General features: G+C 38.0%; 1 protein-coding gene across 2 annotated transcripts in view; it reads right to left on the reverse strand.

Moving 5' to 3' along the window:
- PPP1R21 (protein phosphatase 1 regulatory subunit 21) overlaps positions 1–14,879 on the reverse strand; it is a 29,547-nt gene extending 14,668 nt beyond the window's left edge. Inside the window, exons 1-9 of one of the 2 annotated variants that reach the window (XM_080583693.1) lie at positions 14,725–14,879; positions 12,398–12,466; positions 11,883–12,029; positions 10,683–10,784; positions 9,845–10,009; positions 9,686–9,744; positions 7,183–7,277; positions 5,094–5,146; positions 2,817–2,966 (exon numbers count right to left, since the gene is read on the reverse strand). In XM_080583693.1, the coding sequence (XP_080439819.1) occupies positions 2,817–2,966; positions 5,094–5,146; positions 7,183–7,277; positions 9,686–9,744; positions 9,845–10,009; positions 10,683–10,784; positions 11,883–12,029; positions 12,398–12,466; positions 14,725–14,781 (897 nt within the window). In that variant the 5' untranslated portion in view covers positions 14,782–14,879. The remainder of the gene's footprint in view (positions 1–2,816; positions 2,967–5,093; positions 5,147–7,182; positions 7,278–9,685; positions 9,745–9,844; positions 10,010–10,682; positions 10,785–11,882; positions 12,030–12,397; positions 12,467–14,724) is intronic. The other variant, XM_080583694.1, reaches the window with a different exon arrangement.
- Positions 14,880–14,922: the final 43 nt, after the last annotated feature.

The following is a 14,922-nucleotide window of genomic DNA, read 5'->3' on the forward strand; positions in this document are numbered from 1 at the left end:
CAGGACTTTGCCACAGTACCCTGTATCTCCCTTTAACTGCCATGCACAGCACACCAAACTCCTGCTTTTTTGGCTATAAACACTTTCATTATTTGTTCAATTACATCAAATTAAGGCTAGATCCATGCACCCATTAAGCCACCAAAACAAACTGTCCTACCTTCCTCCCAGCTGTTCATCTGTCAGCCCTCATCCTGTGCACAAGCATTTACTTGAACATGCTGTGCAAAGTATTGAAGAACTAAACTCAGTTAAAACCGACAGCAAGAGAAATATATTTTAATTGTTATCTGTTCACAGTCCAGTTTGACACATGGGGAAAAGTATATTTCTGTCAATACAAAGTATGGAGGATGGAGGAGTAACTAAGCAAAGGGAGAACTGCTTTCAGGAACTATGTCAGGTTAGAGCAGTTTTGAAACATGGGTGTCAAAGAACTGCCTGACTTTCCTAAAAATTACTTATATTAATTTTATGGATAATTTCTGCTTCAAAAAAAAAAAAAGCCTGGAAACAAAGGCATTTACTCTTAAACTCTTCAAAATGAACACTGGTGGTACTGTTAACATTTATAAATGTGACTATAAACACCACAGAATTACAAAAACTTTTTCCACAGATTGACATAGGCAATCAAAAAGTGATACTTTTTTTTTAAATTTATCCCACAAAAGATACCTTCACCTTTGATTATTTATACTACAGTAGTAGCTAAAGATCCCAGGCAAGTAGGGTACAAGAAACTTTAGTAAATTATATATTTTTTTTGCTATTATTATGCTGCAGTAACACAGTGTTAACAAGAAGAGAGATGCGAAGCTCTCATTCATACATGCATATATCTGGATGGGATTAAGGAGAATTCCTAAATCTAAGGAGGAAGAGCCACATGCAGAATGCGCCTGCCTTGTTGCAAGAGAGAGGACTGGAGTTATCTGGCACGATGCTGAAGCCCCAGTAGAACCCAGCAATCCAATACTTAAAGAGAAAACAAATACTTGAACCTGGAAGAGAATTGTCCACATCTACTTTGAGTGTTTGGTGTGGAAAAGAGCTTGAAAGCGCCAGACAAGACCTGGAGTTGGGGAAAAATAAATCAGCACAAGTGTGCTAAGCCACTACATGACACTTGTCTCATTTTCTCTACTGCATTACGGGGAGGTTTTTGAAACACTCAGTGGAGGAGCTAAGATCACACTGAGGATTATCTGCCAAACAGATAAGTTAATCGATGATATAGGACCAAGAGCAGCTTCAAGAAGTGCAAAAAAGACATTTTGCTGCTGGAAAAAAATCACAGCAAAAGCTGTAAGGTAGAATGCACTGAAACATTTAGGTTATAAATATACAGGAACAGAGGCAGGCTGCAAGAAAACAATTATGACGACAAACAAAGCCTGAGCTGAATCCATCATCAGAAAAGGAGAATCAAATTACAGTTCTGATTAAGTTGCATGTTTCAGCTGTGTGAAAGCACTTTGCTGAAAAACAAAGAACTGTTAGTTAGGACATTAAGAAAAAACATGCATGAGAAGTGATGTCTATGAAACCTGATTTTATTTGCCTACTGTAAACTGCAATAGTGTTTATAGAATCCAATCACTGTTAGGCCAAAGACAGTTCCTGCCCCAGAAAACTTGGAAGATAACAAAACTACATGCCTTCACAAGAAGGATATGCCGTTTTGAGTGTTGCTAGTGGCAGGAGCAAGAAAATACTGTTTTCAAACCAAGAGCTATGCTGAAACTCTGAAAAACTTCATTCTTGATTTAAATATGTGAAAGAACTGAGAAGGTAAATGTAACAGGATTTCTCCAGAAGAACACCCACATAAGCATATTTGTTGCCTCCAAAGAGGCTGAAGGATGTCCTCCCAAGAACAGGAAAGTTTTATGACAGTTAACATTGCTTATATAGGTACTACGCAGCCATTCAATGAACGGAAGGTCACATCCATCTCTAAATTAAGTCTGAGCCATGCAAACCAGTAAATTGAGATTTTCATCTGAACCACAAAATGCTAGGTCATCTAGCTACCAACTTTAAAGCACGTTTGTCCACTGACACTGTAAAGTCAACAAGTCAGACGTTAAAGCAATTTTTATTCCATAGCGCCCACATATGAACTCCCTGCACAAACACTTGTGCGCAGTATTATCTTCTATGTTTCATGGCATAGAAGGTAAAATTCAAAAGGTGCAACTTGAGAACTCTGAATGACACCCTAAAGGAAAAATAAAAATAAAAGAATCTTCCCATGGAGTTGCATAAGAGGAGCCAGGTCACGTTTCTCAATAATTTCAACATGCTTTTCATCAGACGTCAAGCTTCAGAACACTTACAGGAGGGGTCTTTACATAAATAGCCCAAAATCAGATTATAAAGTTGATATTTGACAAGCAGAGTCCAAGTTCTCACCTCTGTAAACCTAATTTACATCCAGTTTATTTCACATTATAGTTACACACTTCAAACACAAGACCTTCTGTCTTCTTATCTCCCATGCTACACAGTGCATTTTTACATTAACTAATGAATACGCTTTAATTTGGCATTTAAAAAGCAAAACTTTGATTTGCCTATCATACTTCTCTTTTAACAAAGGCACAGGGGAAAATGATTCTCTGCAACTCGCCCTTTCCCCATATTCCGACAATTCACCCAACAGAAAAGACCTCTCATGCAGGAAAAGCTACCTGTCAGAAACACATTTACAGCATTCAGTAAAGGAGGTAGAAGTTTCCACGACTAAGATTATTCACTCAGTAAAGTCTACGTAACTGAATATACTTACAGCTGAAATCAGTAAGCTTTACCTTCTGATTTAATGGTGATATAGTGTCTGTTGCAGAATCAATGGGAAAGATCTGGACCTTCTGCTCAGTGTATGTATGAAAGTTCAAAAGAGCTGTTACAAGCTCTTGAACAAAAGACAGTGCCTGGCCAGCAAGGTCTCGCAGCTTGAGCTGTAAAGACAAGTTATACAAGTGATTGCATTTGACATGTACCTATTTAAATGTGAAAAATATTAGGTGCTTAGACACAAGAAAAAAATGCTGACTTCTTTCCTGCCACTAGTTCAGCATAAGACACATAACAGCAATTATCCACTTATAAACTTTAAAAATGAATTTATAAACTACAATTCCATTCCAAAACGTGTGTTTTTGTTCATTGAAGTGTTTGTATTCCATACAACAGATGATGCTTGCTTTTGCTGTATTTCTCAAACTATAGGCCACAAGAACACTTAAGAGGTTGTTACAACTACACAAGCAATCTTTGAAACAAATACTTCAAGATCAATAGACTGATAGCTGACCACAGCTCAGTTCTTTCACCGTTACGAAAGCAAGGAATTTGTGATAACTATCTGGAAGGAAACTTAAGTACTAAAGAAAACAAGTATTTTATTCTGGGGGCTCTCCAAGAATAAAAGGTGTCTGCTTCTCTAATCAGCAATGCAGTTCTCCCACCTGTACAGAACTGAGCTGCTGCTTGCATGAGGGTGTTCTTTAGCTTCAGTGCAATTGGAAGATATCCGAGAAACAAATCAAAAATGGGGCATTTTGAAAATGCAAAGGCAATGGACAAGAAAACCTTATTCTGTTGTGAATATGGAGTACAGAATAAGGGTAAAGTGACGTTTCAGCCAAGAATGAGTTATCCTTCAGAGACGTATTGGTAATAGTTCAAGTGTCAAATGAAGTGAATCTCAATTGTGGATCAGGGATAGCTGCAAATAATTAATAGTCATTATACTCAGTTTGTGTATCTTAATTACCTATGCAAGAAAGGAAAACAGACAATACTACTGTTTTGCTGTCCTTTACGTTGCAGCCTGTGTTAATACAGTAGCATTTTGCCTCCACTGGCAGAGCCAGTCATAAAAATCTGTCCTGGAACATTTTCAAGACTGCAGATGTTGAAGCATGAAGCTGGCTGACAGAGTGCTACCAGGCAACAGTAAAGGGATAAACTCTGCATGAAGTTATTCAGATTTTTTTTTCCTAGTACTCAGCAACAGGCCAAATTAAGACTATTTCCATCACAAAATTGGACACTAGGTCACCAACTCTCACAACAGACATAAGGAACAAGGTCTCCTATAGACATACTTATGAAGAAAAGAGAAAGCAGCTATTTGAAACTTTTCTAGTGACATCCGAATGCACTACCTTGAAGGTTCTAGATATATCATACAAGCAAAGCGAAAATACTGTGCACTGAGGCACCTATCCTCACTAATAGCACAGCAGAAAAATACTGACTGCACCAAGGTATGTGATTTACTCCAGTAAAAATCCCAATACTCTTAGATATTCACAGAAAACTAGTTTTCACTTTTTAATACTAAGTTGCATTCCCAAGGAAGTTGATGAAGTTACAGTAATGAACTGAAACTCTGTATTTCAAGTTTAGTAGTATTTAAATTAATAAGGGTAATTGGGCTGTGTTTTGGTCAGAAATATCCCATAAAATGGGAGTGAACTAAAGCTCTCAGAATTACAACATTTATTCCTTCAAAAGATTACAACGTATGACAAATAATATATTATCTAGTATACACCAACTTACAAATGAAAACATTTTTCAGAGCTCGTGATGTGACCAAAGAAGCTGAATTTGAGGGAAACTAAAGATATCAAAGCTACCTTTTTTCCAAAAAAGATTAAGTCCTCTAAACTAAGGTAGATTTAACTTTAAAAATGAAATGTTCAGGTTCTAACTTACTGCAGGTTGACATAGTAAAACAGTATTTCAAGTATTTATCTTTAATAAGAGCTATATAGGCATTTTTGCCATTCTTTCTATAAAGATGTCACTTTATTAATACTTAACAACAATCACCAACCGGAAGTCAATGGACTGGCTCTAGGTCAGAGTGAGATAAGCAGATGACTTATTGCATATAAGAGTACAGACTGTCTTTAAGGAGTGCAGAAGCTTTGCGGACAGAAATTTTCTTGAAGTACCACAATAATAAGAAAGATAGTCTATCTTCTGCCATTTTAGGTTGCTGAAACAATTGTTTTCATTCAGTATCTGTGTAGAAAGTTACTTCTTTACATACAAAGTCAAAAAATACTTACCTGATATCTTCTGTTGTGTAATGGTATGTTCAGAGCATTATACCGATTTGATCCTATAGAACAAAAATTGAGATGCATATGTATTAAATCACGTTTTATTTTTAAAAAACTTACTGATATACAGTGATTTAAATAAACTCACTGCAGTAATAGTACAGTTTATGTAAGTAATAACTAAAAACATCAGAACAATGGACGTAATGAGGTTGGACTAGCCATCCTCAGTTAAGAACCATTACTATGACTAAACAGGAAGTCTTCCTATACTTGCCTCAGATTATAAATCTAGTTTAACTATCTGAACACCCTCAATTTGATAGCAAACAGTAGAATCTTCTTGCCCAGAAGAACAATGTTCTTCACTACACAAGAGTGAAGTCTTTAAAAAAAATCCTTATAGAATCCAAGACTAATTTGAAATTTCAGTTACATCCCAGCAACTGTCAACAAGATCAACGTATTCTTTCTTTAAAGAGCTCCTCTATGTACACAATTTGTTGATTGTTCAGAATAAGTTCTACTCCCCATATATTTCAGCATTTGTTTCAGTTACAGAGCACTTGGGATGATTATTCAGATAAAAATTGGAACACTTTTTTTTTTCCCAAAGAGGCAGATGTACATTTGTACCCAGAGAACAGCTTACAAAGTCTTAAGTATTTAAAAAGGAACATGTCCATGTCCAATTAAGTGCAATAAGCACCACTATCTAAGCTGTCATAAAAAGTTCAACTTCTTACTCTTTAAAAATCACCATTTGAAATTATTGAATGCAACTACCTGTAAGGAAGGGATTAAGAAAGTTCGTCTTTATCTTCTTGTTCTTGAAATCACACTTGATAATCAAGTAATCTGTTGCTGAAACTGAAGCCAGCTACGAGTTACATTTAAAACCAACTACAGAGCCAATAGCAAGATATTTGGAATCCACAGTAGACAATCATTTCCTGACTTTCTCTCACTATTCTGTCACTAAAGAGCTTTCCACTTCCGCACTGTTTTCTACACAAGCAAAAGTGTACTATGTGATCATGGCAGCTGAGCGAGCTGAGAAATTACGTACAGAGTTTTTGCTACAAGTATAACCACCTGTAGATGTCAGCCAGAGAAGTATAAGCAAGAAGCAGACAGCAGGCAAAGATCTTTACTTGTAAGAGGCAAGGAGGTAAATAAGGATTATCAACTCAAAGCACTGCTATCTAAGCATAATATGCTGTATGAGGGTCAACATCTCCTAAGGAGCTCTGTTTTTTCCAAGCCAAGACTCACTGTACTGCCAACCCAGTGGAGAACCTGGATGGCTCACCCCTTTAGCAACCAGCCAGATCAGCTTTTACAGAATGTAAGGCTGTCCAAAACATTAAGATTACTGCTAGAATAGTACACACTCCCTACCCAAGTGCAACCTCACATTGAGTCTATTCAAAAACAGCACTGATTTTGCATATACGGACTGATTCTGGTACCAAAGCACTCCTTCAGGTTAAAGTCCCTTTCCCAAAATCAAAGTACTTTCTTTCATGAAAAGATTACGTCCAAGATAAAACAATAAGTAAGTTGTAGTCTAGGTGTTCTCTGACCAGAGATGCGACATACTGACAGGCTTTCCCCTAAGTACACAACATTATTTATGCAGTGCCTCATTGAGTCAGTATTACTGCAGCCACTAGTTTATTCCCAACTTACTGTAACTCTTAAATTTACCCCGACAAAAATATCATTCTTTGAGATGAGTACCTAAAGGCAGCTTTGTGGAGAAACTGGTAAGTTGACAGTGTTTCCTCATCTTTCACAATATTCTGTCAACACTAAGTAAGACAAGTGTTATGTTACTCAAAGGCTTTTTAAAGTTTTTATTTTCGCTTTACATAAAATATCAAATTTTAAGTATATATATTTAAGATCACTAAACAAAAGATGACTAGCAACATGAATATATATTACATTTAGCTCGAGGTATCTGCTTAGATGTCCAAAATTTCTTACATCTAATGCATTTTAATTCTTAAAGAGTATTTCCTCCACATGGGTACCTAAAATTATAAAATTAAACAAGAGGACTAAAAAATCCAGACAAGGCAATACGTACTTGTGTCATTAAAAGGTACTTTTTCACTGATTATGCATAGAGATTCTTCCAGTCTACTGCCCAAAGCTGCTTGAAGATTCTTTAACTGTTGCTGACTAAATAAACAAAAAAGCACACACATTCAATGTAAACCTTTAAAATTTGATCTGTATCACCACCACCTTAGCTAACCCTAAGCAACCCTTGAGTGTACAGGTATCTGTCTTTCTAGATGTTAGGATGACTCCTATCTTGTCTTCTTTCTCCTGTGTCATATTTAGACTACAACAATGTATTTTAGTCACTAACAAATGCATTGAAAGATGCAAGAAAATGTTGTAAATCTTAAGTTCCATTCTCAATTAGCTCAAACTCAAACTGGGTTCCAAACTCAATTTTCTTTATAATCTTTACATTATTTTCCAGGTCCACATTTATTGCGTAAGCTATAAGAAAAGTATTCTTTTCTGCTGCAACTTGAATGGGAATGCAAGAGGGCCTTTATGTTAGTTACTTTATACCTGATATGGTATTTCATACCAAGTTGCTGATAATTCACTAAGTTGTCGCATCATAATTAGAAACATCTCAAAAGCCAAAGTTCTGTATTTAAGCATTGTTGTGATACCACCTGTTCACACAGGGTTTGGCAGTTGTTTCTGATGCATTCTTAAGTTATTTTTACTTAGATGTGCTTCACTTACATCTGATTGCATACACAGATGTGAATTATTACTGTTTATCTGTATATTAAAGGTAGTAGTAGTAAAATATTCCAGCACATTTTTTTAAAATTTATACTGCATATTGATTTTCAGACTAAATTCCACACCTTACCCAACTGCGGCCCTCAAAATCTTCACTGTTTTGTTTTAGTTTGACATCTATTACTCCTGCACACATACTGGAGGGTGGGAGGAAAGTGTCAAAGTGATAGCTCTTTATTTTTTCCTCTTAAAAAAAGCATTCAAATACATGGAATTTAATCAGGACTGACAGGGAAGAAGTATCCAAATAGACAAGTATGATATTGAGAAACTGCTCAATAAGTAGCTCACACACACGAACGAAGATTTTTCTTCAAGAGCAGCCCCAAAATCGCATAGAAACTGTACAGCATAAACTGCAGTGGAATAGGGCATGATAGAAAAACTCAGATAAGTTGCAGTACATATTTTTCCCTTTTGTACTATAAAGGAATGGATAGTAAGTAATTTGATATATTTTGTTTTACATTCTATCCTTTAAATTTTCAAGGCATACATGCTGTCAAGTGTTGTATGCCCTTCACAGAATCATTCAGGTTGGAAAAGACGGCTAAGAACATCTAGTCCAACCCTTGCTTTCTAGAATAAAGCTTGGATTTAGAAGGCAAATGGATCCCTTCTGCCAAAAAGCTTGGGAAAACAGAAGAACAGTACTTTCATAAAGACATCTTCTGTCTAGTGTTCATTATATCTTAATTTTAAACACCAAAAATCAATAAGTATCAGGCTTTGTTTTTAAAAAGTCTCCCTTCTTAAATGGTAGGGACAATTTCTTACAACGACAGTAATTTTGCAGTCATCGTAAAAAATGACAGATGCGCTTTAAATTAAATAGCAGCAGATTAAGACTACATTTTCTTAAACGCCACAAAAAAGCAAGTAACAGCAAAACATAGCTTTCACCCTCTTTTACAAGTCACACTCTCAGTGAAACTCTGATCTTCATTAGAGTTGAGTTAATGAATTGAAATGAAAAGTATTTTTCAAGATTACCATTTGAAAGAAGGAACTTTTCATCTGACCATTTACTGTGCATTTATCCTTTACATCAAAGATCCAAACTGCAAATTTTTAAAAAAGGCACCTTAATAAAGAACTTCAGAGAAGTACACCTTAACCTGATTTGGCCCGCAGTCCTCAGCTTCTTCAGTTTTCTACAACTTGTCTTGAAAACAATGAAAGCATTCCAAAACTAACAATAGAATCCTTGAGCAAAAAACTTCAAATATTCTAGCTGAGTGTTTTACCTGCAAATACCAATAGCAAAAGCTATTGCTCAAAAGGCACTGGGGGGTGGGAAGAGAGAGAGGATTCTTGAAACTCTTCAGCTGGTTGTCTTGGCGTAACTTCACCAAGTCCCATCCCATCTGCTCCCTGCCTTCCCCCCCATCCGACCCCCCCACTGACATTTTTGCAAACTCGTATCTCTGTTTCATAGAAGTTCAGTGATTTCTTTACATTTTATAATGTTCCATGACAAAGAAATTTTTCAAATCATTCATCAGCTTCGCAGCTACCTAAAATAGCCTGGCAGATAGAACTGCTCTTAGTAAGAGCTGACTCTGGAACTGATTGTCTAGTTACATACTCAGCAGAAGAAAAATGGGTCAGACCTGCATGGTGTTGATGTTAATGTGCTATTGCCCCATATTTTGAGTTTTATCAACTTTTTTTAAAAAACATTATTACTCTTTAAAAGTAATCCAGCAGTCATTTATTTAAAGCAAATTTTCATTATATTAAATTAAAACACTCACCATTCTTCGGTTCGAAGCCTACAGTCCTTAGCTTCTCTTTCTAGTGTCTGAGACTTGATCTTTATGCAAGAAGATAATCTCACAATGTAAATACTGACACAGGAAAACATTTCATTTCAAAACTTTTTAAACTTGTCAAGTAACAGAAAAGCTCCTTACTTCCAATTTGGCTTTATCATTCTGCAGCTTTTCTATAGTATCTGTGTATTTCCTTGTTAAACTGTCCACCACAGCCTGATGCTGGGCAGCATCAGTTTCCAAAACTTCAAGTCTAGTTCTCAGCTCTGCTTCTAAGCGTTTGTGCTGCTCGTCTGCTTCAAAGAACTAAAATAAGAAAAGGAATCTTATATTAAAGTTTCATTTTACTACAGAACCTAGTCCTATGAATTACAATAATGTAATTAGCCACTCCAGGTTCAAAACACATACATACTAATTCTCAGACAAGTAGAAATTTGATACTGTTATTTACAGCGAAAAAAGAGATTCAGAAACAAAGTACTTCGTGTTTATTACAGACCTGCAATATCAAATACTTAAAATATTAATGGTGTAATTTGGGGAAATTAAACATGAACCACAAGGCTTTTTGCTGAAGTTTTCTAAACCAAAGTGAAGTACATTCTTGACTTGATTATGGCAATTTGCAGAAAACATTTTACACTTCAAAGCAAATCGTAAACTGTTAGTGAACTAAAAAGCTTCCAACACAGTACCAAGCATGAAAACTTTCAGTAGATTAGCTGTCACAAAAAGTTAAAAATTTAAGTGAGAAGAACGTATATAATATAATATATTCAACACAGTCTTAAGAATCTGAAGTCAGGATACTTTCTCATTTTGCAGGGGAACATACTTGTAAACAACAGTAGCTGATCTAATCTGCTATTTTGTATGTAATTAAACCTCTAAACCCACTAATATTCAGGTGTATTTTCTTCATCTTTCTCTAACTAGTTTTCTCAAGTAGAAAAAAAGACTAAAAGATTTTACTCACAAGTATATGCAGTCGTTCATTCTCTTCTATCTTCTTCTGAAGATCTTCATTGAAGACGCTTTTCTGCTCTTGACTCAACTGAGATGAAGATTCTGCACTTTTCTAAAAAAAAAAAAAAAAAGCAGGTATATGCATTATCCCCAAGTATGCGGGGGTATCCTAAAGCACAACCCCAAGTGTATGAAAACACCTCCTGATCACTAATTCCCAGTAGGAGCACATTAATATGTATCTTAAACTGAAATATCTAAAGATACACGTATTGCGCACAGCATTAGCTTAAAAGCAGCACTTTTTCCTTTGCACTGCTGTTACCATACAGCGGTAGAACACTGATTTAATAAGGGCTAAGGAAGCCTCTACTCAGACTTCACATTCACACACACACAATGGTTAGTGCGGGCAGGTTCCCATTTGACATTATTTAAATCTTTCATGATTCCAAGCAGTTGGCAATATTAACCCCTACACACAAAGGCATACACAGGTCCTGGAACCAAGTAAAAGGCTCATTGTCCCGCACCAAGTGTTCATGTGTAAGCTGGTATGGTCACACCAGGGATAATCACAAGAAGCATTCTACAGCCTGCCACTGGATAATGCCAGGCAGCACCGGAGAACACAACATCTATGAACTAGAATACCTGAAATACTGTGGTACATTCCCCTCCTTCTAAAAAGACTGTGATCTGATGCAGATCATCTAGCAGAAACTTAATTTAAGTAGTTCTGTATGTGATTTACTTGGTCTCCCAGTGCAAGTCTCATAAGTAAGGATGACATTGAATTAGTAGGCCTATGTTCAAAAGAACGTACTCAGTGAGGCCCTAGAGCTAAAACTAAACAGAACATATCTAAAAGGTAATACAAACATCTTAAAGTAATAGAGAGCTACGCATTCTAACAGTTGAACAAGTAAGAAAAGTTGGAGGCAATGGTTTGAAAGCCTACTCAAGCCAGGCTGAGGTCCTTCAAAACTTGGAAATCCATCGAGTGAAGCTGCAAGTTACATAAAATGAAATAAAAGAACAGAATGGCCAAAATGCATTTAGAAGAAAAATCTACTTTTTTTTTAAGTTCTGAAAAAAAACATTAATCTAAAGACTTGATGCAACATAACTGCTGCTAGAAAACAGGATAGAACAGTGACAAGTGAATAACAGACATCTGCTAAGCAAATAGTTTGCCTTTAGCATATACCTTGTTCTTTTTGCCTCTAGCTTCACTTAATGCAAGTTCATCTTGAAGTAACTCCACCCGCTTGGCAAGTTGCTGATTTCGAAAGGTCAAGCTGTCCATTTCTTGTTGCAGTTTTCTCAGTGATTGATCCTTCAACTTCAGTTGCTCCTGAGTGACCATAAAAAAATAGATTTTAAAGCTGTCACACTTAATTTCATACATGGTTTTAATAAAAAGTATCATAAGCACTCATTAAAAAAATTGCTTTCTTCAGTATTTGGACACTGATGAGGCATAAAGAATTTCTTATAAGCTAAAGAAAAAAAAACAGCAGAAGAATTAAGAAGCAACTTTCTACTTTTACAAAGTGAGCACCTACAGAGAACAATCACCACAGTAGCTGCAGAACAGAAATTCTTAACTGAATCAGTTTCCTCCTTCATTCTTTTAATCACAGCACTGAGTTAAAAAAACCTTCCGTTTACCTATTTTGTCACAGCTTAATACATCTGACATGAGCATTTTCTGGGGATTACCTTCAGAGCAGCAGAGTTCGCTTGCTCATCTACAACCCCTTTTTTCAGTACTTGGTTCTGAGCTCGAAGCTGGAAAAAAAAAAGATGCCAGTAACTAAGCAAGACAAAGAAACAACAAAAAGCAATTCACTAGAATGTGCAGAAAACATTGTATACATTCATGACAGCACTAGATGTGCGTTGCTTCTTCAAGAATTCTGTTCAAGCAGGTAGTTATCAGGTTGAAAAAAGTATTAGTTTCACATTCTGAACTGCCAAGAAACAAGACATTATTTAACCAGCTGAACTTCTTGGATCAAGTAAAACTTAATAACTATTTTGAAAATGAACAACTCAAATACAGTTAAGGTTTCAAGAACCATGAACAATTACGGGAAAGTCGCAACTTCTTGCTCAGATACATTGCTACTTCTGCCTCTTCCCTGTTCTCCCCAGAACCGTTCGTGACTGGCTCTGGAACACAAGCAAAGCTCAGAATGAAGTCAAAATCTGTTTCAATTCAAGAAGAATACCTATTACCAGAAGCAGCAGATAATCCTGACAATAGCTTGACGAAAGCCTCAGGAAAACATCTAAAAAGCATACACGGAAAAGCCCTCTCAGACTTAATTATGAAGTTCACAAACCTGAGCTAAAAATCACTAAGGTGAAAAGTGCCAGTCAGGACACCCATCTGCCAGTCACTTTACAGAGTACCTCTGCAGTACTAAGGCCACCAACAGTCCCATCTTTCCATTTCTTGATGATTGCTTGAGCCCCAGTTTCTGCAGTGGTAGTCTGTATTCATCTGACACATTTGACTCCAGCTGTTGCAGATACAAATTAAAGGGGCTTGTACAGTCTGGCAGAAAGATAACAAGCAAGATTCAATGTAAAACAGCAACAGCTAACCTTTTCAGTACGATATTTCAATATATTTCAAAAGGTCAAAAGTCAATTGACATCACTAAAGACAGGCTTTTGTCCTGCAGTATTCCCATTGTGCTGCTCAGGCATCACAAAGGCAAGAGAAGAAACTTTCAAGAGCATCACAGATTTCCAAGCACAGGCTGTCCCCAGCAAGAAAAAGCAGCGCAGCAGCTTTCTATTCCTTTTTTTCCACCACAGCTACTAACGCAGGAACATGTCGGGTGCAGTGATAAAACAGTATGAACTAACTCAACTGTGCTGCACCAAGATGTCCAAGCTGAAGCGTGATGCACAAGTTGAAAGAGCTTTTTGAGTCCTGCTTCTTATTAGAGGCGCGTGAAAGACCAAGAAGCCGCAACTCAAAGGGAAGAAAAGTTTCTAAAAACACAAACCCTTCTGGACTGCTCTGAACTGAGAAGGAAAGTGATCCTTTGCCAGGTACTTCCCTTGTCGCTTCCTGTATCTATTGAGCGCTCGTCTGCCCCGTTCCCTGGCTTCCACAGCACCATTAGTGAACTGGCAAAGAGCTTGATAGGACCGCTCTCCTTTTCCACCTGCACACAATAACCTGCCAATTCAACAACTGATTATTCGCATGAAAGAGTTAACTGTAAAGGTGATCCCACAATGTCCTGGGGCTGCTCCACAAGAAACAGGATGAGACCAAAAAAATCGTTCCCGTGAGGAACCAACGAAGCATTGCAACTGACAGTTGCAAAATGAAGTTCAGAGAATGCTTTTGCACAACGCGATAATAAAGGAGGATCCGGTAGCTGGAACATTCAGAAGCTATAGTAAAAGGCCCGTGTTTCAAAGTGTCATTCAGGAGTCAAGCAGAAAAGCCCTCAGTTACCTTATCCTGAGCCATAAATTAATGTCCAAGGTACAGAAGGACCAGTGGAGAAAGCAACAAGAGCAGACAAAACCAGTGACAGAAACAACTCTTAAGTTGGGTTTTCTTAACATGTGGAAGTACTTATAAAATATACAGCTGTGAATGCTTTGGATTCCATCTAGTCTTTTATAGCAGCTCCAAGGGGAAGAGTATTTGATGACGCCTCCTTCTGTAACCTAAGGAAAGCTGTCAGACATGGTCAGTATCCCACGCCAAGCTCTCTGATGGTTGGAACACACAAAAACTAAGCGCTGGCTTTCCTTCCCAAGGCGGTAGGCGAACTGTGCCATTCGAGACCTACGGCCCCATCTTCTTTTTAGCGACCGAATACGAACGAGCTCCGGATTAAGCATCTTGCACGTACTAGAGGGAAAAGCGCCGTGCTGCGGGACGGGAGCCTCCGCACCCTGCGGCTGCGACACCGCCTCGCTCCCCCGCCCGCAGCCCCGCGCCCCCCCAGCCCCAGCCCCAGCCCCAGCCGCAGGAACGGGCCCGGCCCCCCGCGAGGCGGCGGCGGCGGCACCTTGGAGTACTCCTGGGCCAGCTTCTGGTACTTCCCCGGCAGCTCCGCCGCCGCCATCGCCCCGCCGCAGGAAGGACGGACGGACGCGCTTCCGGGTTGGGCGCGGTGACGTCAGCACGCCGCCCCCTGGCGGCCGCGCGGGGAGGGGCGGGAGGCGGGGCTTCGGGCGGCGGCGCCGCCATCTCGACGCAACTTCCA

Source organism: Anser brachyrhynchus, assembly GCF_964034855.1.
Source record: "Anser brachyrhynchus genome assembly, chromosome: 3".
Taxonomy (NCBI): domain Eukaryota; kingdom Metazoa; phylum Chordata; class Aves; order Anseriformes; family Anatidae; genus Anser; species Anser brachyrhynchus.